This window comes from Oncorhynchus mykiss, chromosome 6, assembly GCF_013265735.2.
Source record: "Oncorhynchus mykiss isolate Arlee chromosome 6, USDA_OmykA_1.1, whole genome shotgun sequence".
NCBI classification, from domain to species: Eukaryota; Metazoa; Chordata; class Actinopteri; order Salmoniformes; family Salmonidae; genus Oncorhynchus; species Oncorhynchus mykiss.
The window spans coordinates 65,947,541-65,971,111 of NC_048570.1; the positions used below are offsets into that span (position 1 = coordinate 65,947,541).

Genomic DNA, 23,571 nt, shown 5'->3' on the forward strand with positions numbered 1-23,571 from the left:
GTTTTGTTTGGCTGTCTGTTTGTGTACTCCACTGTGTCCTCACATAGCGTAACTGTGATGATCAATCAAAATGTAGTAATTGGGTTGTCCAGTGTTCCTCCCTTTGGATAGAGAATAGACTTAATCTACGAGCAACAAGCAGGACACTGTTATGAGATAAACGTGTTCATTTTCTAACATGAACCTCTCCTGTTGAACTGATGAAGTAGTGTGAACAAACAATTATAATACACCTTGTCATTTAGGTCCCAGTGTCTCTATCTTGTGGCTTAATTAAGTATTGCTAGTGATCTCTCATGCTCAGTGCTTCATCCATTGGAAACAAAGTTGAATGTTCAATTTGCAGGGAGAGACACTGTAAAAAAAATAGGTCAAACATTTATTTGGATACAGAAACCATTAGGTGTCAACAATTACCATAAGCAATATGGGGATACTTTTATCACAAGTTCATGACATACCAACTGATTCCACTTTTCTCCAAGCCAGTCAGTCTGATTGTCAGTAAAGGTGGCTATATTTAATATGCTGTCATCTCTAGGATACGTTTACTAGGCCTACTCTTAGTATGTGACAGGTTGTGGATGACAAGAAGGCATGTGACAATAAATAAGTATTTGACAAGAATGTAAATGTCACATTTCGCTATATAAATGGTAGCCTAGGTTTAATCTTTTCCTTGATTGGAAAACAGTAAAATCAAACTTGAATCATTGTATGACTTCTTGGACTGTACAGTAGCCTACCTTGATGTCAAAATAGGAAAATATTGAAACAATTACAGTTAATAATTGCTGCGACATTGTAAACGAGCAATTACTATCTATTAATTATTAGCACAATTGAAAACGTTCACAATAAAACCCTCCCACATTCTAATCGAAATGGATAATTGTGGAAATGAATGCACAGTAGCCTATTACACAATTTCACTATCGTATCTCATTGGACAGCGGTTGAACGTATGTTCCACACGCCTTCTGTCGGTCGGTGAAATCGCGACTGGTGTGGATTTGCAAATTAAGCGAAATAGGGAACGTTCGTCACCAAGGCAATCAACTTTACTTTCCAACAACTGAGATATTTTTTAAATCTTTGACCTACCTATTTGGATTAAATCATAGCCTTCTGCGTGTGAAGACACAGTGCGGATATTGGCTCCGTTGCCCGCGTTTGCAGAACGAATTGCAACGTTGTGGAGTTGTAATTTATCCAGGTTGCTCTCAAGTGACGCGCATAGCACATTTCTATGATTTTGGTGGGCGACAGTCGCACTTGTCCTCTGGTAATCTGAATTTTGTTGGCTGTATGGAGGGATGTCGGGATGGCTTGCACCAGGAGAACCAAAACTTTGGTGTCTACATGCGTGATCTTGAGTGGCATGACCAACATCGTGTGTCTCCTCTATGTTGGATGGGTCACTAATTATATCGCGAATGTATACATCAAAGTCCCTATGCCTGTCCCAGAGAAAAAGTTAGAAGGCGACAAGAAGGGGGAAACCCTACGGATCATAGAAAGACTTGATCGACTTGAGAATGTGGTCAACCAGCACATACAAGGTAAAGTAACCACTACAGTGAGCAAGTATCCTTTAATTGGCATTTGATAGATTCTGAGTTGCATATGATTAATTGCATTGAATGCATGGTTTGTGATTTATTCATGATATAGGCTCGTTCACTTAGGTCGATATCTCCAAACGCAGCAAATAATGACATTGTTGATTTATAACATAAGATGACCATAACATTGTCCTTTGTGAATAATGTGACCGCCATTTGTCATCTCCTTACTTCGAATGGTGTGCCTGTCTGGACCATGTGACAGAAAGGGAAAAGGACAATGAGATCATTGCAAAGGCCATTGATACTCTGGGGGCAAAATTCCTAGTAGTCTATGCATTATAATTTGAACAGTGTTGGTGACCATAATAGCTTCTCCCACCATGTGAAATATACATATAATAAATGTATAGCTGCAGTTATACTCAACCTTATTGTTCCGTTTGCTGTCTCTCACATGCTGACGCTTAAAACCTTTTTCAAAACCCAAGTCTGTCTCCTTATACATTTTGGCATAATTGTCTATTTTTTTTTGCATCTGTTCATCAGGTTTATTATGAAACTCTTGAAGTTTGTTTTTATGTTAGGCCAATAGTAGAAAACAGTCTAATTCTCTCAGACTGTCTCAAGACTGTCTACAGTTTGTAGTGTAGAATGTGAAAACTAGCCCAGCATACTGTATGTATCTGCTACAATGTCATCTATTTTGAGCTATAAACTCCATGTCAAATGTACTGGGACTACATTTTGAAGGATGTTATGTCAATGTAATACGGCACACACAGTATAAACTGTACCCAAACAGACGTTGGTCTGTCTTCCCCAGACATAGCGTTGGAGACACTGTTGAACTTGCAACAAGTGAACTTCCACAGACAATTTTTTTTATACTGTACTTTATAGTATTATCATCTCACAAGCTCAAATGCAACAGAATGGTGCCATTAATTCAGTTAATCTAATGGGAAGCTGATATAATTTTTTTTATTTTTAATATTTTTATTTTTTAGACCATATTGAATATCCTTTTGACTTTGGATTACTCTTGTGTTCTAGGGAATGTCTGGAATTCCCTTCTCAAATTCCTTCAGGCTTTGCCCCTCCATACTCCTACTGTAATTCTCTCCCTCCCTTTCTGTGTCATGATTTGAGCTTTACTATTGTCAACTTGAGAATAATGTTACCCAGGCTCTGATTTGAAGAGAGGACAGGTAGAGTATGAGTTACAGACAGACAGGGAGGCACCCATCCCTAGGTCACGGGCAGAGGTGGACTTCACTGAGCTGTGAGGCACCGTACATAGTCAAGCCTGGCTGGTCAGTTGAGTAAACATTCTTTGTGGTGCCAAGACTACATTTCACTGTTTGGCACTGACAGAGAGCAGCCTGTTGAACAGCGCTCTGTACGTTTTCTGTGTAAGAGTGTCTGCCTATCTCCTCAGGAAATGTTTTGACTATTTGTGTTACTCAAAAGGGGAAATGTCGCATTAGGTCAGATTGTAAAGATCAATTCAATGTGGCACAGAACACAGCTGGAAGGACAGAATGCACTCTGTCTATAGCACTATACTGTATGGATGGAGGGTGGACTGATAAAACATGCACTGTAACTCACCTGTACATGCATGTTGATTTGGAATGTATCATCAATCACCCTATTAGAGGTGGGCCTCAGGTTTGAGAGAGGTTTGAAGACATGGCTTGGGCAGGCATAAAATATTTTGATTCATTTTGTAGAATAGTAAACTAGGAAGACTACTACTCAGAACACATCTAGAGTTCTGTTTATCTTGCCAATGTAAGTGCCAAGAATGAAAACATTTCTAGTTTGCGTAGCTGACAAGTCCACACACGCCCACCATAAGTGCTGTTACTGCACTCTATGGCTTTCCTCATACTCCCAAAAGGCTTCATACTGTTAATGCATGTGTGTGAGGGTGCTGCTGTACTAAACGGACAACAACTTACACAGTCCTCTATTAATAAATGCGCTGCCATGACACTTGTTTACCCTGAACAAATGACTATCGTTCTAAACCATTTAGTATGTGACAACCAAATATGGACGGAGTGTTCTTGTACAGAGACATAACTGTGTCTTGCACTGTATAACACTGGGCATCATTCAGGCATCAACCACTCCGAATGATGGTGTTTTGTCTTGTAAGTGTGAAGTGTCTTTCCTCCTGCAATGTGTTTACCTGGCTTTTTATGAGCATACCAGCACTCACATTTTGAGCCACTCCGAGTGCTCCTCTACACAGGTAACTGCGAATTCACCTGAGGTCTTCTTGAGTCATCAAAAAGTGAATATGAATTTAGACATGACAGAACTCCAAAGGAGTTTTCTTCCATAAAGTACAGCTGTGCCTCAGACTTTTTTTTTTTTTACTATAGATCTCCCCTCTGAACATGAGGAAATAAAAGACAGTATGGGTCTATTTAATGGTGATTGTTTTTGTGAGAAGGCAGTGGTCCTCTGGTTGATTTAACCTCAGGGGCTGTATATTACCCCTGGGGATAACTAATTAAATGGCGCTGATTCAGCGGGAGATGATGATGATGATGATGCCTCAATCAAATCAACCTGTCAAATCAATTGAAAAGCCCTCTAAATCATAATGAGTGTTTACTCTTGAGAAGAGGAGTGAGAGAGTGTGTGTGTTATACGCTCCTTGCTGGAGGGCCAGTAATACATGTTGTATAATGGAACAAGAAATGTATATCTGATGGTATTATCTTTTTGCATGGTTTTGGCTACAGAGCACTTATCTGCCTTGTTGCTTCCACTAAAATATCACTCCACATAATCTGCCATGCCAAGTCAGTTTGCCCCTATATCCTTTCAATTAAATATTGATTGACACATAACGACTGCAAGAGGCTGCAGGCGTTGATCAAGAGTCATAATGCTTAACTTGCTGAATATAGGTTAAATATGGATCGCAAACAAGTGGTTCTCTTGATCTAACATTAGGGCTGAACCGGTCGTGTTCCGCTGATCTGCTGACGGTTGGGAAGCTGCCCAAAACATTAATCAAATCATTGGCGATGCCAGGTTACTTTTGTATTTGTAATTGTTACTTCATGCATGAAAGACTAACATTTGATTGACAGACTAGGGAAGTCTGTCAGAAAGTTTTCATTAGATATTTAGTTAAGTACCCTGCTTCCTTTCACTGACAGTCTTTATGTAGCCTACTCTTCAGAGACCAATGAATATCCTCATTTCAGAGCAGAATGCAGATATGCTGTAACCCTTTTCCCTCAAAGGGAAGTGCAGATACAGTATCATTCTCCCATACTTCCTTTTTTTTTTCTCTCAGAATTCCTCTTAGCAACTCCCACAACTCCCTTAGCAGGTTGTGGATTGGTAGAATGTGGGTGTCAGGGTAACATTAGTTCCATGATAATTAAGTAGAAATGTTGTAATTTCTCTACAGCGTGTCTGTTCTTTACAGAGCACAGCCTCAATGTATGTAGTGGTTTTGGGATTGTAAACTTACTGGAATGACAAAGATCTACCAATCCTAAGTGAATGTGGTGTCAGTGAAAGTGTGCTGAAGCAGAGCTGAAGTGTGACAGTGTGGATAGGGAGGGGAAAGGGAGTCTCCAGAATGTTGATTTCCTTTACCAGTAATGGAACGATTATTGAATTACAGTTAAACAAATGCACAGGAGGACGATTACTAATGAAAACAATTAATTACCATGTATCCAGAGGGCAAAAACATAATGAAGAAAATCTGAATAAATTAGAAATTGTAACCTCCTTTGCAAGTATTTCAGTTCTGAGTTTCCCCTGACAATTTACTCTAAACAGGAAAATATCTATGGCACTTCTTCAAGGCTACTGTTCCTTGTTTATTTGAATTAAATGATAAAATAGTATCTTCATGTAATTGTTGTTAGTCACTACTCTGATTCTGAGGTAGATTCATGTCTCATTGCTGGAGAAGTGTAAGGAGGGGGTTATTTTTACGGTTTACTCCGTATCTGCTATAATATCTAGAAAGCAAAGTGCAGATAATTCAGGACAGCGTTTAGAAGTGTCCCACTGAAACAAAAGCGTTTGACAGCCCTCTCTGGCTTTACCTTGATTAAGATGGTCCCAATGCAGACTCTTCCTCTCCTCTACCCCACCATCATCCAAAGCAATTTGTCTCAGTCCCTCATATCTGCCCGGTCTATTTGCTAAGTGCACACATGGGCACAAAGACCGCTTGTGTTCCACCAGACAGGCTTTTTAGGGAAGGCTCATCTCCATGTGGCGAAACGAGGAAGCTGAGTGAAGGTGACAGTAACTTAGACAAATTGGAGTGCTTTGTTTTTACATGCTAGATTGTCTACCCATATTCATCTGCCATCCTATATACTTCATAATTCATGCCTCTGAGTAAGAAAGCAACATTTGGGTTTGAGCAAAAAATAACGTATTATTTCTGGAGTTCTACAGTCTTTCTAGTTTTCTAATACCCTATTAGTGTTTGTTGTATTAATTTATTTATGAGTAGGAATGTTTTCTCATAGAGCAGGAAACATACCAGGATGTACTACACAGGGGAAATGCACAAACACATTTTCTTATTTAGGAATTCATATAGAAACTCCCTGACAAGCATGAAGGAAGGGTTGGCACAGTGGTGCAAATCGAGGTCATACAGAGCACAGCACAGTCTGGCTGCATTCAAAAACAGGTCTGGAGATATTTACATATGTAGGATCTTAATTTGAGCCATTTCGCTACAGCAGGAAAATAATCCTGCAGCAACAGGAAATGTGGAGTATTATGTGGATTATCATGAATGGACATCTTTGTAGGGGTTGATGCATTTTTCAAAGGGAAAAGCAAGGGAATAAAGGGAAAATCAAAGAAATTCCAAACTTCAGAATCCTTTTTTAAACCTTAAATACACTACACGTTTTACATTTTCTGCATTTCAGGAAGGTTCTCCTGCAACACAGTGATCAAATTAAGATCCTGTATCTGTAATGAAGATATTATTCCGTAGGTAGTGTCTGCAGGTTAAGACATTTAAGGTAGGGTATTGCTGGAGTCTATTGGCAAAGAGGAAAAGAAGAGTTGTTCTTTATTGCATGCCTAATTTCTCTACGCCTCTCCCTTGTGAATCAGCAGATTACAGATGTAGGATCTTAATTTGATCACCCTGTTGCAGGTGAACTTTCAAATGCAGTATATTTGAGGTTTAAAAGGGCTTCTGAAGTTTGACATTTTCACATAGACATTTCAGACTGGATTTACCCTTATGAAAAATGTATCAACCTCTACAAAAATGTCTTAATTATAATCCACATTTCCTGTTGCTGCAGGATATTTTAACCACTGTAGCAAACTGGCTCCAATTAAGATCCTACATCTGTATCCTGCTGAACGTTGGTGTAAAACTGTGGATTGATAACCCAGAGACTGAAGGAAGAGATGACAGGAAGGAAGGAGGATACTCCGCAGGAGGCTGCATCACCAGTGACCTGCCCGGGGATTCATCGCTGTTAACCCTAATTGGGATGTTAATCAAAACGCGTATGTCTCATCTTGTCCCCTGCTCACTGGCTCCCAGGGCTCATAAAACAACAATAATAATCCATCACTGATACAGAAGTGAACCGACTGGACCTAACTAACTGTCATTGTTTGTTATTCTATGATAGTTATTAATTGGCACATGCGTAGCTGTGAGACTATTGAGGTTGTTGCTATGTCGTTGTTGAACAGTCAGTGAGTGAAACAACTCCCTCCTGCATCAGTGTTCTCATTACGGAGTGTACTGAGTGGAGAGGCTTTCTAACTTATACTAACTATTGAGTGTATGAAGCAGCCAATTACAGAGAAGACACTTTTTTGCTCCCATATCTTGAGCAGGGGATTCTAATTAGCGGCAATGGGACCTAATTGCTGGTTAATTAGAGGGAATGAGGAACCTGTGAGTAGCTGTGAGTATCGGCCCAATCAGCCAGAGTTGAACATTCCCTGATCCTGGCAGAAATTAGCGCTCCACTGCAGACAGGCATTTGTGCTGATGTATTGCAAGAGGGTGCTACTAAGGCATCTCATACCCACAGGATGTTGAAAATCAGCCTCAATTATCACCATGTCTCATTTGATAATTTTTACCCTGGAACTTAATTACTTAGTGCCGCTAAATTCTCCTGTTATCTAATTGTTTTTCAGTATTCCTCGCAAAACACCTGAAGGCAACACCCACACCACACAGGTTTATTTTCAGATGTTTATTAAAATCGCTATAGCAATTAGCATCTGGCCACTTTTGTCCACTGGGCTGAAACACGTCCTGTTATTCATAATAGTTATTACCAATCCATATAATCACAATCTAACCTGTGCGCATTAAAGACATGCCTAAATTCATGCTGTTGTGTTTTCTCTTAGTGCACATTATTACTACCAATAATAGACTACACATTACTATCATTATATTGAACATGTTCCAAGTAGGGCTGTGGGGGTCATGACATTTTGTCAGTCGGTGATTGTCAAGCAAATAACTGCCGGTCTCACGGCAATTTACTGTTAATTAACATAAACACGTTTAGCATCTCCTGGCTTCCACGCATAGCCTACAAGCCACTGATGCAACCTTTGGAACATCTACAGTTTAAAAAGTTTAATTAATCCATTTAATATAGCCTACACCATCACAATAAATCCATGATTAATTTTAGCCTGGTCTAAAGAAACATGATATGAAGAAAATGTAGTCTTTCAGAAGAACAGTACAGCATTCTGAGTTGTCCATATATTAGCCATATGGCTGTGGGCTACACTAGTTCATTTAGCAGACAAGAGTTGCTTAGATTCCACATTATTTTATAGTATGGAGAATACAATTGAACATAGCTGAATAAAAATTTAAGGATATTTTCTACAAATGATTTCCAAAGAAGTGCATGCTATTCTGTGTTAACAAAGAAACAGCTCCTGATATATGATTAATATCGAGTTATTTATGTAACTTTAGTTGTGATATAAACGTTGGGTTATATGTTTAGATTTAGGCATGAGCTCTGATTTGTTTGTTCTGCAGGCTGCACAAACTTCGTCAATCACTCATTCACAATTTGACAAGCATTTGATAATATTCTCAACAGCCCATTGTTCCAATAGCAGTTGGATATGTTTTGTCTTGTCCCGTGTATATATAATTTCTTCATATATATTTCGTAAATATTTTTTATCTCAATTTCCATCTACGGACTGAACGTACTCTCCTGCAACCCGCCTCACCCAATTTGGTACTGATCGGCTATTTTTTTTATACTTTAGAACCGGAACCCCCATCAGAAGCTTACTAGCTAGTCGTCAGTTAGCCCCTGCTAGCGGTCATCACCGTTAACTCGGACATCAGCCAGCCTCAGTCCGGTCAATTCCTGCCAGTCTGCACAGCGTGATATCAACCCAGAGCATATCGGACTGCTTTTTCTCTACTACCGCTCCGGATTCCTACTGCAAGGTCTGGACCTTTACACCGGATCATCGCAGCTAGCTAGCTCCTATCCGAGTGGCTACTCCTGGCTGACGTCTCTGTCCCGAAGCAAGCACCAGTTAGCCTGGAGCTAGCCTCAAGCTAGGCCCATCTCCCGGCTAGCCGAAGAGGTCCATCAGCCAATTCTTGGGCTACAATACCTCTTTTGCCAATTTGCCTGGACCCGTTGCTGCCGACACGGAGCCCAATCCATCATGACTGGTCCACCGACGTAACCGTCCGAGGTGGATTCAACAGGCTCTTCCGTTGCGATGTCCCCTGTTTTGGTTAGTGATTGTCTTATTTCACTGTAGAGCCTCCAGCCCTGCTCAATATGCCTTAGCTAGTCCTTCTGTTCCACCCCCCACACATGCAGTGACCTCACCTGGCTTATATGGTGCCTCCTAGAGACACAACCTCTCATCACTCAATGCCTATGTTTACCTCCACTGTACTCGCATCCTACCATACCCTTGTCTGTACATTATGCCTTGAATCTATTCTTCTGTGCCCAGAAATCTGCTCCTTTTATTCTCTGTTCCGAACGCACTAGACGACCAGTTCTTATAGCTTTTAGCGGTACCCTTATCCTACTCCTCCTCTGTTCCTCTGGTGATGTAGAGGTTAACCCAGGCCCTGCAGCTCCCAGCACCACTCCCATTCCCCAGGCGCTCTCATTTGTTGACTTCTGTAATCGTAAAAGCCTTGGTTTCATGTATGTTAACGGTAGAAGCCTCCTCCCTAAGTTTGTTTTATTCACTGCTTCAGCACACTCCGCCAACCCGGATGTCCTAGCCATGTCTGAATCCTGGCTTAGGAAGGCCACCAAAAATCCTGATATTTCCATCCCTATAACATTTTCCGACAAGCGAGAACTGCCAAAGGGGGCTGAGTTGCAATCTACTGCAGAGAGAGCCTGCAGAGTTCTGTCATACTATCCAGGTCTGTGTTCAAACAATTCGAGCTTCTACTTTTTAAAAATCCACCTTTCGAGAAACAAGTCTCTCACCGTTGCTGCTTGTTATAGGCCCCTTTCAGCCCCCAGCTGTACCCTGGACACCATATGTGAATTGATTGCCCCCCCGTCTATCTTCAGAGTTTGTACTGTTAGGTGACATAAACTGGGACATGCTTAACACCTCGGCCATCCTACAATCAAGCTAGATGCCCTAAAATTATCAAGGAACCTACCAGATACAACCCTAAATCTGTAACTATGGGCACCCTCAAAGATATCATCCTGACCAACTTGCCCTCTTAATACACCTCTGCTGTCTTCAACCAGGATCTCAGCAATCACTATCTCATTGCCTGCGTGCGTCAACCGCTCCCTAAAACACTTAAGAGAGCAGGCCTTTCTAATCGACCTAGCCCCGGGTATCCTGGAAGGATATTGACCTCATCCCATCAGTAGAGGATGCCTGGTTGCTCTTTTAAATGTGCTTTCCTCACCATCTTAAATAAGCATGCCCCATTCAAAAAATGTAGAGCTAAGAACATAATTTTATTGATCACCTACCAACCAGTAAGAATTCCGGCTCTCACAGATCTGTTAGTTTTTGTTTAAAATGCAAATTAATTACTTAAACCATACAATGTGATTTTCTGGATTTTTGTTTTAGATTCCATCTCTCACAGTTGAAGTGTACCTATGATAAAAATTACAGACCTCTACATGCTTTGTAAGTAGGAAACCTGCAAAATCGGCAGTGTTATCAAATACTTGTTCTCCCCACTGTATGTATGTGTATATGTATATATACATATACAGTGCCTTGCGAAAGTATTCGGCCCCCTTGAACTTTGCGACCTTTTGCCACATTTCAGGCTTCAAACATAAAGATATAAAACTGTATTTTTTTGTGAAGAATCAACAATAAGTGGGACACAATCATGAAGTGGAATTACATTTATTGGATATTTCAAACTTTTTTAACAAATCAAAATCTGAAAAATTGGGCGTGCAAAATTATTCAGCCCCTTTACTTTCAGTGCAGCAAACTCTCTCCAGAAGTTCAGTGAGGATCTCTGAATGATCCAATGTTGACCTAAATGACTAATGATGATAAATACAATCCACCTGTGTGTAATCAAGTCTCCGTATAAATGCACCTGCACTGTGATAGTCTCAGAGGTCCGTTAAAAGCGCAGAGAGCATCATGAAGAACAAGGAACACACCAGGCAGGTCCGAGATACTGTTGTGAAGAAGTTTAAAGCCGGATTTGGATACAAAAAGATTTCCCAAGCTTTAAACATCCCAAGGAGCACTGTGCAAGCGATAATATTGAAATGGAAGGAGTATCAGACCACTGCAAATCTACCAAGACCTGGCCGTCCCTCTAAACTTTCAGCTCATACAAGGAGAAGACTGATCAGAGATGCAGCCAAGAGGCCCATGATCACTCTGGATGAACTGCAGAGATCTACAGCTGAGGTGGGAGACTCTGTCCATAGGACAACAATCAGTCGTATATTGCACAAATCTGGCCTTTATGGAAGAGTGGCAAGAAGAAAGCCATTTCTTAAAGATATCCATAAAAAGTGTCGTTTAAAGTTTGCCACAAGCCACCTGGGAGACACACCAAACATGTGGAAGAAGGTGCTCTGGTCAGATGAAACCAAAATTGAACTTTTTGGCAACAATGCAAAACGTTATGTTTGGCGTAAAAGCAACACAGCTGAACACACCATCCCCACTGTCAAACATGGTGGTGGCAGCATCATGGTTTGGGCCTGCTTTTCTTCAGCAGGGACAGGGAAGATGGTTAAAATTGATGGGAAGATGGATGGAGCCAAATACAGGACCATTCTGGAAGAAGACCTGAGACTGGGACGGAGATTTGTCTTCCAACAAGACAATGATCCAAAACATAAAGCAAAATCTACAATGGAATGGTTCAAAAATAAACATATCCAGGTGTTAGAATGGCCAAGTCAAAGTCCAGACCTGAATCCAATCGAATCTGTGGAAAGAACTGAAAACTGCTGTTCACAAATGCTCTCCATCCAACCTCACTGAGCTCGAGCTGTTTTGCAAGGAGGAATGGGAAAAAATGTCAGTCTCTCGATGTGCAAAACTGATAGCGACATACCCCAAGCGACTTACAGCTGTAATCGCAGCAAAAGGTGGCGCTACAAAGTATTAACTTAAGGGGGCTGAATAATTTTGCACGCCCAATTTTTCAGATTTTGATTTGTTAAAAAAGTTTTAAATATCCAATAAATGTCGTTCCACTTCATGATTGTGTCCCACTTGTTGTTTCTTCACAAAAAAATACAGTTTTATATCTTTATGTTTGAAGCCTGAAATGTGGCAAAAGGTCGCAAAGTTCAAGGGGGCCGAATACTTTCGCAAGGCACTGTATAATTCCCTCCTCCTGGCTGTAGCACTCCAAAGCGCCTCTCACTCACATGGCTCTCTCGGATATCTAAATTCTTATTAACCAATGCCCTTCACGTGATCAGGTCCGACTCCGGGATGCTGGCCTTCTAGGCAGAGTTCCTCTTTTCAGTGTCTGTGTTCTTTTGCCCATCTTAATATTTTCATTTTATTGGCCAGTCTGAGATATGGCTTTTTTTCTTTTCAACTCTGCCTAGAAGGCCAGCATCCCAGATTCACCTCTTCACTGTTGACGTTCAGACTGGTGTTTTGTGGGTACTGTTTAATGAAGCTGCCAGTTGAGGTCTTGTGAGGCGTCTGTTTCTCAAACTAGACACTCTGTACTTTTCCTCTTGCTCAGTTGTGCACCGGGGCCTCCCACTCCTCTTTCTATTCTGGTTAGAGCCGGTTTGCACTGTTCTGTGAGGGGAGTAGTACACAGCATTGTACAAGATCTTCAGTTTCTTGGCAATTTCTCACATGGAATAGCCTTAATTTCTCAGAACAAGAATAGACTGACGAATTTCAGAAGAAAGGTCTTTGTTTCTGGCCATTTTGAGCCTGTAATCGAACCCACAAATGCTGATGCTCCAGGTCAGTTTTATTGCTTCTTTAATCAGAACCACAGTTTTCATCTGTGCTAACATAATTGCAAAAGGGTTTTCTAATGAACAATTAGCCTTTTAAAATGAAACATGGATTAGCTAACACAACGTGCCATTGGAACACAGGAGAGATGGTTGCTGATATTGGGCCAAGATATTCCATAAAAAAATCTGCCGTATTAAAGTTTATTTGTCACGTGCGCCGAATACAACACCTTACAGTGAAATGCTTACTTACAGGCTCTAACCAATAGTGCAAAAGAGGTATTAGGTGAACAATAGGTAAGTATAGAAATAAAAACTACAGTAAAAAGTCAGTGAAACAGTAGCGAGGCTACATACAGACACCGGTTAGTCAGGCTGATTTGAGGTAGTATGTACATGAATGTATAGTTAAAGTGACTGTGCATATATGATAAAACCGAGAGAAGCAGCAGCGTAAAAGAGGGGTTGGGCGGGGCACACAATGCAAATAGTCCAGGTAGCTATTTGATTACCTGTTCAGGAGTCTTATGGCTTGGGGGTAAAAACTGTTGAAGCCTTTTTGTCCTAGAAATGGCACTCTGGTACCGCTTGCCATGCGGTAGTAGAGAGAACAGTCTATGACTTCGGGGGTGGCTGGGGTCTTTGACAATTTTTAGGGCCTTCCTCTGACACCACCTGGTGTAGAGGTCCTGGATGGCAGGCAGCTTAGCCCCAGTGATGTACTGGGCCGTACGCACTACCCTATGTAGTGCCTTGCGGTCGGAGGCTGATCAATTGCCGTACCAAGCAGTGATGCAAACAGTCAGGATGCTCTCGATGTTGCAGCTGTAGAACCGTTTGAGGATCTGAGGACCCATGACAAATCTTTTTAGTTTTCTGAGGGGGAATAGGCTTGGTCGTGCCCTCTTCACGACTGTCTTGGTGTGTTTGGACCATTCAAGTTTGTTGGTGATGTGAACACCAAGGATCTTGAAGCTCTCAACCTGCTCCACTACAGCCCCGTCGATGAGAATGAGGGCGTGCTCGGTCCTCCTTTTCCTGTAGTCCACAATCATCTCCTTAGTCTTCGTTATGTTGAGGGATAGGTTGTTATTCTGCCACCGTCATGTCTCTGACGACCTCCCTATAGGCTGTCTCGTTGTTTTCGGTGATCAGCCTATCACTGTTGTGTCATCTGCAAACTTATTGATGGTGTTGGAGTCGTGGGTGAACAGGGAGTACAGGAGGGGACTGAGCACGCACCCCTAAGGGGCTCCAGTGTTGAGGATCAGTGTGGCAGATGTGTTGCTACCTAACCTCACCACCTGGGGGTGACCTGTCAGGAAGTCCAGGATCCAGTTGCAGAGGGAGGTGTTTAGTCCCAGGATCCTTAGCTTAGTGATAAACTTTGAGGGCAATATGGGGTTGACTACAGCTCAGTGTACAATGAATGGTATTCTCACATAGATGTTCATTTTGTTCACGTGGGAAAGGGCAGTGTGGAGTGCAATAGAGATTGCATCATCTGTGGATTTGTTTGGGCGGTATGCAAATTGGAGTGGGTCTAGGGTTTCTGGGATAATGGTGTTAATGAGCCAGCCTTTCAAAGCACTTCATTGCTACGGACGTGAGTGCTATGGGTCTGTAGTCATTTAGGCAGGTTGCCTTTGTGTTCTTGGGGACAGGGACTATGGTGGTCTGCTTGAAACATGTTGGTATTACAGACTCAATCAGGGATATGTTGAAAATGTCAGTGAAGACGCCTGCCAGTTGGTCAGCACACGCCCGTAGCACACGTCCTGGTAATCCATGTGGCCCCGCAGCCTTGTGTATGTTGACCTGTTTTAAAGGTCTTACTCACGTCTGCTACTGAGAGTGTGATCACAGTCGTCCGGAACAGCTGATACTCTCATGCGTGTCTCAGTGTTGCTTGCCTCGAAGCGAGCATAGCAGTGATTTAGCTCGTCTGGTAGGCTCGTGTCACTGGGCAGCTCGCGGTTGTGCTTCCATTTATAGTTTGCAAGCCCTGCCACACAAGATGAGCATCGGATTCGGTGTGGAATGATTCAATCTTAGCCCTTTTTTGACGCTTTGCCTGTTTGATGGTTCATCGCAGGATTTCTTGTAAGCTTCCGGGTTAGTGGCAGCTCTGCCCTTTTAGTTCTGTGCAAATGTTGCCTGTAATCCATGGCTTCTGGTTGGGGTATGTATGTACAGTCACTGTGGGGATGACGTCCTCGATGCACTTATTGCTAAAGTCAGTGACTGATGTGGTGTACTCCTCAATGCCATTGGAAGAATCCCGGAACATGTTCCAATCTGTGATAACAAAACAGTCCTGTAGTTTATCATCTGCTTCATCTGACCACTTTTTCATAGACCGAGTCACAGGTGCTTCCTGATTTTAATTTTTGATTGTAAGCAGGAATCGGGAGGAATGAGTTGTGGCCGGATTTACCAAATGGAGGGAGAGCTTTGTACGCGCCTGTGTATTGAGTACATGTGATCTAGAATGTTCTTCTCTCTGGTTGCACATTTAACATGCCGATAGAAATTTGGTAGAACTGATTTAAGTTTCCCTGCATTAAAGTCTCCGGCCACTAGGAGCGCCGCATCTGGGTGAGTGGTTTCCTGTTTGCTTATTTCCTTCATTTGCTGACTGAATGAGGTCTTAGTGCCAGCATCTGTCTGTGGTGGTAAATAAACAGCCACTAAAAGTATAGCTGAAAACTCTCTAGGCAAGTAGTGTGGGCTGCAATTTATATCAATATACTTCAGGCGAGCAAAATCTAGAAACTTCCTCAGATTTCGTGCACCAGCTGTTATTTACAAATATGCACAGAACGCCCCGCCTCGAGTGTGCTGTTCTATCTTGCCGGTGCAGCGTATATTCCACTAGCTGAATATCCGTGTCGTAATTTGGCCCTGTCCTGTGCCTCTTGCTTGTTGAAGAAAAACTCTTCGTCTAATCCGAGGTGAGTGATCTCTGTCCTGAAATTCAGAAGCTCTTTTTGCCGTAAGATACGGTTGCAGAAACATTATGTACAAAATAAGTTACAAATAACATGAAAACAAAACATAATAGCACAATTGATTGGGCGCCTGTAAAACTGCTACCATTTTCTTCCGAGGCCATTTTACTACAATAGTCATTTACAACATCTACACTGTATTTCTGATTTAATTTGATGTTATTTTAATGGACAAAAATGTGCTTTTCTTTCAAAAACAAGGACATTTCTAAGTGACCGATCCTGATGATTCGTTTTGAAGCCAGAGCAACGTGCACGGATCGGTTGAAGCCCATTGAGTGCACCTGCTGTTATTGTTTTTTGTTGTAAACCACAGATGACTCAAAAGAGTTACTTTGAACAGATGTTGTTATGAGGGGGAAATCATCCATGCCTGCACTATCAAACCTCTCCATTCTGGCCAGTGGGCGGAGGGCAGTGGTTTAGTCATCTGTCTCAGACTGACTCATCTCGTAAGGAAGAACAGCGCTGTAGAAGCTAACAGAGACTCAAATTCAGCGTAGCTCACTCAAGAGACTGTTGTCTTGAAACAAAACATTGGATTAGGTTTAATATTTGTGTTTTAAAGATTTTTAAAGCAGTTTCCCAGGAACGGTTCAGGTAAGCTTCAAGGCAAGCTCCTAATCTGCTCTGCTCAGAAAGAAGACGCAATGATGTGTAAACTTTCCCACTGTGTGAACTTTGCCACCTGTGTCGGTATGTTTCGCCTCTGGCATTACCATGCGTCTTGTAACCTTTTGAATCGAGATAAAATTGCTTCAAAGAATATCAACCACTCTCATTATCCCATCCTGTTTTGATTACTTCATTCACCTTACATCAAAGATAAACCCTAATTATTTTAACTTTAAGTTGTGACATTAGCATGAAAGACAGTAGCCTTAAATTCTTATTTTAAGAGAATGATAATCTATTTAGCCTTCAAGTTCAACTCACTCTTCCTCTTCTCTCCAGTTGAAATTGAAAGCCCCTGTGACATTGGCATTTGCGTACGTCAGATGTGAGGACAGCCTGTTCCTCTGCTGTTTCAGTAAACTCTTACACTTGGGGTGTTGGTGTCAGATGCCTCATGTTGAAGAGCACAGACCACAGGGCTGGAGGAGGAGAGCCCTTTATACGTCTGTTTTCACAGGGAACCAATACAGAGACGACTCTGTTACTGTAGGACGTGATGCTAGGTGAAGTTATCAGGCCCGTTGAAGCTCAGAGCTTGCACCTGAATTGCATCAGTGTCACAGGGGACATCTTCCACATTTGACTACAGCAGGTGCATCAGGCAGAAACCATGTGGGGGTATTTATCATACACAATATTCAGGAGTATCAAATGTTTTCTGTTTTAAATGTTGTCTGAAAAGGTCTCTTCAACTTGTCAACACTGGTAATGTCCTATCCACCTTTCTAGAGCTGTCACTATGTCACTGCAGGCCATACCTCAAGGAATGCCCAGCGAGATGAGTGGTGTTCTGAAACATGTCCTCTCTACTCCTGAAATAGTCTGACATTTTACTTGTTCCAACAAATGCGTCTGGCACACAGGCATCACACATGTGTTTCTCAATCAGCATGAGGTTTTGCACATTTGAGAGGTATGGATCTGTAAACCTCATTACTGATATCTTTAGCATGTGTGGTTTCTATATTATACATCCTTATGAAACCTGCTTCTGCTGGCATTCTTTTTGAGCTGCTATTCTTTCTATTGATTTTGAATCTCTCCTATGTTCATCAAGGCCATCAGCCTTTATAGAAAAGTAGCCTACGCCAGTCAGAGGTTGAAGTGGAGCCAGAAACTTTGGTCAGAAGAGGAGTTTATGCCTGGAGTGCTCTGCTCTGCTCTGCCAGCCTCTCTCCTCTGCCTCTCTGTTCCTCTCTGTTCCGCCTCCTCACTGCACAAGTGCAAGCCATCAAATATTCACTGCTGCCTTTAGAATGCAAATGCAAAGTGTAAAAATAGATCCAATATGTTTTAAGGTGGTGATACTGGAAGGAATGAGTCATTACACATTCTCCCCAAAGATGCTTAAAATGCTGTTTGTGTTTGCATCCGACCGCCTCCACTGAATTGTGTGCCGAACTCTAATGGACTCAGGTTGAGCATTCCAACAGCGGTAGTGTTGGCTCGCTGCAGTCTGATTCTGTTGGACCCACAAAAGGCTCCTTTAAATGGTAGTGGTGCATTCATCAAAGAGGATAGCCTGAAGTGTATGATGTGGATCTGCTAGTACTTTGCGCACACATGACATGACCCCTCAGACCTCAGGTCTCAGGTTCAGGTTCAGCCTCATTAGCTACTCCCCCTCTCGATCAGTTATTTAATAAATTCCCTAAACTGCAATTATTCAGATAAATATCTATGTGAAGACAAATGGCACGGCGTGGAGAAGGTTGGAGGAATGTTAACAAACCTGATGCAGGTATTACATTCTAAAGTTCATTCCACAACAGTGTATTGTATTCTCTTATTACAGGTTTATCAACTCTGACGAGAATTCCACATTTGTAGAAAGGATAGTACAGTACTGCTCTGTAATAAAATAACAATTTGTCAGTTACATCTGCTACAAAGGGACAAGAGTGAGCTATGGAAATGAAAGTGCTAAAAACAAATTAGCTCCCACCTTTAAAAATGAGATGGAGAACAAGCTATGAAGGAAAATACTGTTTTGGTGCAGGTACAGCAATCTAGTGCAAAAATAATATTGCAATATATTCAAACTGATATGATACAATATATTGTAAAAAATAATATCCTGATGTGCTTTAATCCTTAACTGTATACATTTTTTTCGCTATCTCTAGTAATAACTCTACAGCCGGCATGCTGCACAGAGCACAATGCAAATAATGCCTATTTAGTAACCAGATATTCATTCTTCGGTCACAGCGTTGAATGTCTTCATGCTATGGTTGGAGAATATTGTCCAGCCACCAGCAGCTTGAGAAGAACAGAAAAGAGAATGGTCTTGATTTGAAAGGCTACAGGGCATTGTGTGTTACTTCTGAAAGCTCTAAATGGATACTTCTGAGCTGCCTTTCATAAAAACCCAGTTTGAAGCTTTGGAAAACAGATATTCTGACAAAACGTGATAGGAGGAATATAGCCACCAGGCAGCGCTTTGTCAGTCTGGCACAGAGGGCAATGGCAGCCGTCAGCGGCCAACCACTCTGTCTGACCTAAGGGGTTAGCAAAGCAGCACAGCGAAAACCTTCCCTCTCATGTGCTTTAGTGGGGCATCTGCAGAGTGGTGATAAGGAGTGGACTGTTTAATTTTTTTCCCCCTCACTGCAGACAGTTTCGAGTCAATTAAATCTCTCATAGCACTTTTTAGAATTTTAAGTTAGGGAAATTGTTTGGTTCAGAATTTGCAACCCCAGTCGTGATAGAACATGTTGTAAAATGATAGCTGGGCTTATTGTCATAAACCCCTCCAACAGTAAGGTTAGCATGGATGTGCTTTACTCTGATTACAAAATTATTGAACATCTAAGCATTTCTTCCTCTCACTGTGCTGCATATGCCAGGAGACTGCAATTTTCTTTGAATTAGAGCTACAGTTTAAACTTAATCTTATTGCATCTGAGTATCAGTGTTACTGCCAATTTCACATCCCCTAGTCAATTTCAATTCATCAAGTTCACCTCACATGGGAGTTTTACTCCATTTTAATGATTTTGAAGGTAACATTTCCTTCTGTAAATAGTTTGAAGAATGATGGCTCTAGTGTTTTTTTATGCCAGGAGACAGAAACAGCATAGACGTGCTGATGTAGAATGCTTTATTCTCCAAAGTGCAGAGACTTCCAGGGACTACATACTATCGAAAGTTTCTTCAATGAATTCAAATGTAAACCGTAGGTGATGTCAACAAATGAAATGTCTTTTCTTCCATGGTTATCTATTGCTTTCTTGAGACGTAGTAGGCTGTGTATGAATATAAGTTTGTTTTCATAACTGTTCGCAAACTCTTCAGCACTCCCATAATCTAATGCCGCGTTCATGTGCTAGTCGTAACTAGGAAACTCGTACATTTACGACTTGCTAACAGGTTGTGGTTATACATGTGCCGCGTCCAACCAGTTAGCAAGTAGAACATTTCCCTACTTCCGACTAGCACATGAACGCGGCATTAACTGGTGGTCCATGCAGCTGCCGTTCCCTGTTGTGATTCACTTTAAAGAATGTGTTTGATGTGTCTGAGAGAGACTTTGCTAAGGAGATGGGTCAAACCCTCCAGCTTTGAGATAAATAAAAGTTGTCTGCTGTAGCAAGGTTGGTGAAATGGTAATTATCACAAATGAGAACGCTTTTACCTTTCCATAAATATTTAGAGAGGGAAAAACATCCATGAAAAAAATATAAGACATCTGAATGCGCATCTTTGTAGCCTCATTGAGTATCCTTCCACCTCAGGCAAACAAAGTGTAACGTTGTTTGTCTGGTACATACAATGCAGATTCAGCCAAGCACTTCTCCCTCAGAGGAGCCTAAAGCTCCCTGCTGGATGTCTGTCTCTGCAGCACACAGACTGAGCACACTCGGCAGCACAGAGCCCCCCCAGTCAGTCAGGCCCTGTTTAAAGGACAGTCTCATCCAGTCACCCCTAGCCTCCTCCCTCTTCCTTCCTGCTCCAGCCTTCCCCAGTCTCCTCCAGCCTCCTTCGGTCTCCTCCAGTCCTGCTCCTTCTGGTTAGAGAGCTAATAGCTTCTGGAAGAGGAGGGGATCTGGGCCTCATTGAGAAGGACAGGCCTTTTCATTTGGTGGAAGTGCTGTGTCCATTGGTCCTGTCACAGGGTTTCCATAGTCACCAGAAAGTTCATTAACCTCTTTGGAATATGTGGGACGGTAGCGTCCCACCTCGCCAACAGCCAGTGAAAGTGCAGGGCGCCAAATTCAAAACAACAAAAATCAGTTAAAATTCCTCAAGCATACAAGTATTTTACACCATTTTAAAGATAAAATTCTCATTAACCTTTCTGATCTCCCCATCCCGGATCCGGGATCGTGAATACAGACTCAAGCTCATTACCATAACGCAACGTTAACTATTCATGAAAATCGCAAATGAAATGAAATAAATATGCTAGCTCTCAAGCTTAGCCTTTTGTTAACAACACTGTCATCTCAGATTTTCAAAATATGCTTCTCAACCATTGCAAAACAAGCATTTGTGTAACAGTATTGATGGCTAACGTAGCATTTAGCATTAGCATTCAGCTGGCAACATTTACACAAAAAAACAGAAAAGCATTCAAAAAAATAATTTACCTTTGAAGAACTTCAGATGTTTTCAATGAGGAGACTCTCAGATAGCAAATGTTCAGTTTTTCCTGAAAGATTATTTGTTTAGGACAAATCGCTCCGTTTTCTGCGTCACGTTTAGCTATGAAAAAACCCCTGTATCCAGGATTGTGTAAATCCATCAGCAAGCTCATTAGCATAACACAACGTTAACTATTCATGAAAATCGCAAATGAAATGAAATAAATATGCCATCTCTCAAGCTTAGCCTTTTGTAAACAACACTGTCATCTCAGATTTTCAAAATATGCTTCTCAACCATAGGAAAACAATCATTTGTGTAAAAGTAGCTAGCTAGCGTTAGCATTTAGCGTTAGCATTTAGCGTTAGCATTTAGCGTTAGCATTTAGCGTTAGCATTTAGCGTTAGCATTTAGCGTTAGCATCCAGCACGCAACATTTCAACAAAAACATAAAAGCCTTCAAATAAAATAATTTACCTTTGAAGAACTTCAGATGTTTTCAATGAGGAGACTCAGTTAGCAGATGCTCAGTTTTTCCAAAAAGATTAGTGTATTAGAAATAGCTCCGTTTTGTACATCACATTTGGCTACCAAAAAAACCAGAAAATTCAGTCCTCAAAACGCGAACTTTTTTCCAAATTAACTCCATAATATCGACTGAAAACATGGCAAACGTTGTTTAGAATCAATCCTCAAGGTGTTTTCCACATATCTCTTCGATGATATATCGTTCGTGGAAGTGTGCTTTCTCTCCTGAATCCCAGGAGAAAATGCCCGCACCTGAAGATTACGCACAAATTTAGACAAAGGACACCGGGCGGACCCCTGGAAAATGTAGTCTCTTATGGCCAATCTTCCAATGATATGCCTACAAATACGTCACAATGCTGCCGACATCTTGGGGAAACGGCAGAAGGTCTAAGCTTATTCCTGTCGCATTCACAGCCATATAAGGAGACATTAGAAAACAGAGCTTCAGAAATTCTGCTCATTTCCTGTTTCACGTATCATCTTGGTTTCGCCTGTAGAATGAGTTCTGGGGCACTTACAGACAAAATCTTTGCAGATTCTGAAACTTCAGAGTGTTTTCTTTCCAAAACTGTCAAGAATATGCATAGTCGAGCATCTTTTCGTGACAAAATATCGCGCTTAAAACGGGAACGTTTTTTATCCAAAAATGAAATAGCGCCCCTAGAGATGCAACTGGTTAATCCAGCCACAGTCTGATTTCAAAAAATGCTTTACAGCGAAAGCACCACAAACGATTATGTTAGGTCACCACCAACTCACAGAAAAACACAGCCATTTTTCCAGCCAAAGAGAGGAGTCACAAAAAGCACAAATAAAGATCAAATTAATCACTAACCTTTGATCTTCATCAGATGACACTCATAGGACTTCATGTTACACAATACATGTATGTTTTGTTCGATAAAATGCATATTTATATCAAAAAATCTCATTTTACATTGGCGCATTACGTTCAGTTGTTCTAAAACATGCGGTGATTGTGCAGAGAGCCACATCTATTTACAGAAATACTCATTATAAATGTTGATGAAAATACAAGTGTTATTAAACATGGAATTAGATATATACTTCTCCTTAATGCAACCGCTGTGTCAGATTTAAAAAAAAAACTTTACAGAAAAAGCAAACCATGCAATAATCTGAGTACAGCGTTCAGACAACAAAGCAGCCAAAAAGATATCCGCCATATTGGGTAGTCAACATTTAGTTATAAATAGCATTATAAATATTCACTTAAGAGTGTTTTCTATCCAATACTACTAATAATATGCATATATTAGCAACTGGGACAGAGTAGCAGGCAGTTTACTCTCGGCAACTTATTCATCCAAGCTACTCAATACTCAATACTACTAATAATACTACCAAGCTACTCCCTGTCACCAAGAAGTTAAAGTGGCTCTGTGGTAGAGGGGAGCGGGCAGGTTCAGTTGGAGAGGGGTAACCATTTAAATTCTGCTCTCTTTGTGCCCATATTACTCCCTCCGAGAGAGTGGGAGGAGGTGGAGACAGCTGTTTATTTTCAGACTGCATGCACCCTTATGGGTGCACCCTTATGGGAGACTTGTGGGGCTTGTTTTCCACCTTCAATGGCTGGTGACACATTCAGCCTGCTGGTTCAGTTAAGGAGGCTCTGCTATTAAACAACAACGACACTACTACCTCAGGCTATCATTCCACCCATCCCATCTCTCCTTGATGCAGCAAACCTGTTCGCACCGGCAGCAGAAC

The 23,571-nt window shown here is 41.5% G+C and overlaps 1 protein-coding gene across 1 annotated transcript in view; it reads left to right on the plus strand.

Moving 5' to 3' along the window:
- The first annotated feature begins 878 nt into the window (after positions 1 to 878).
- LOC110526373 (polypeptide N-acetylgalactosaminyltransferase 18) overlaps positions 879 to 23,571 on the plus strand; it is an 86,963-nt gene continuing 64,270 nt past the window's right edge. Inside the window, exon 1 of the mRNA XM_021607289.2 lies at positions 879 to 1,562. Within this exon, the coding sequence (XP_021462964.1) occupies positions 1,325 to 1,562 (238 nt within the window). The 5' untranslated portion in view covers positions 879 to 1,324. The remainder of the gene's footprint in view (positions 1,563 to 23,571) is intronic.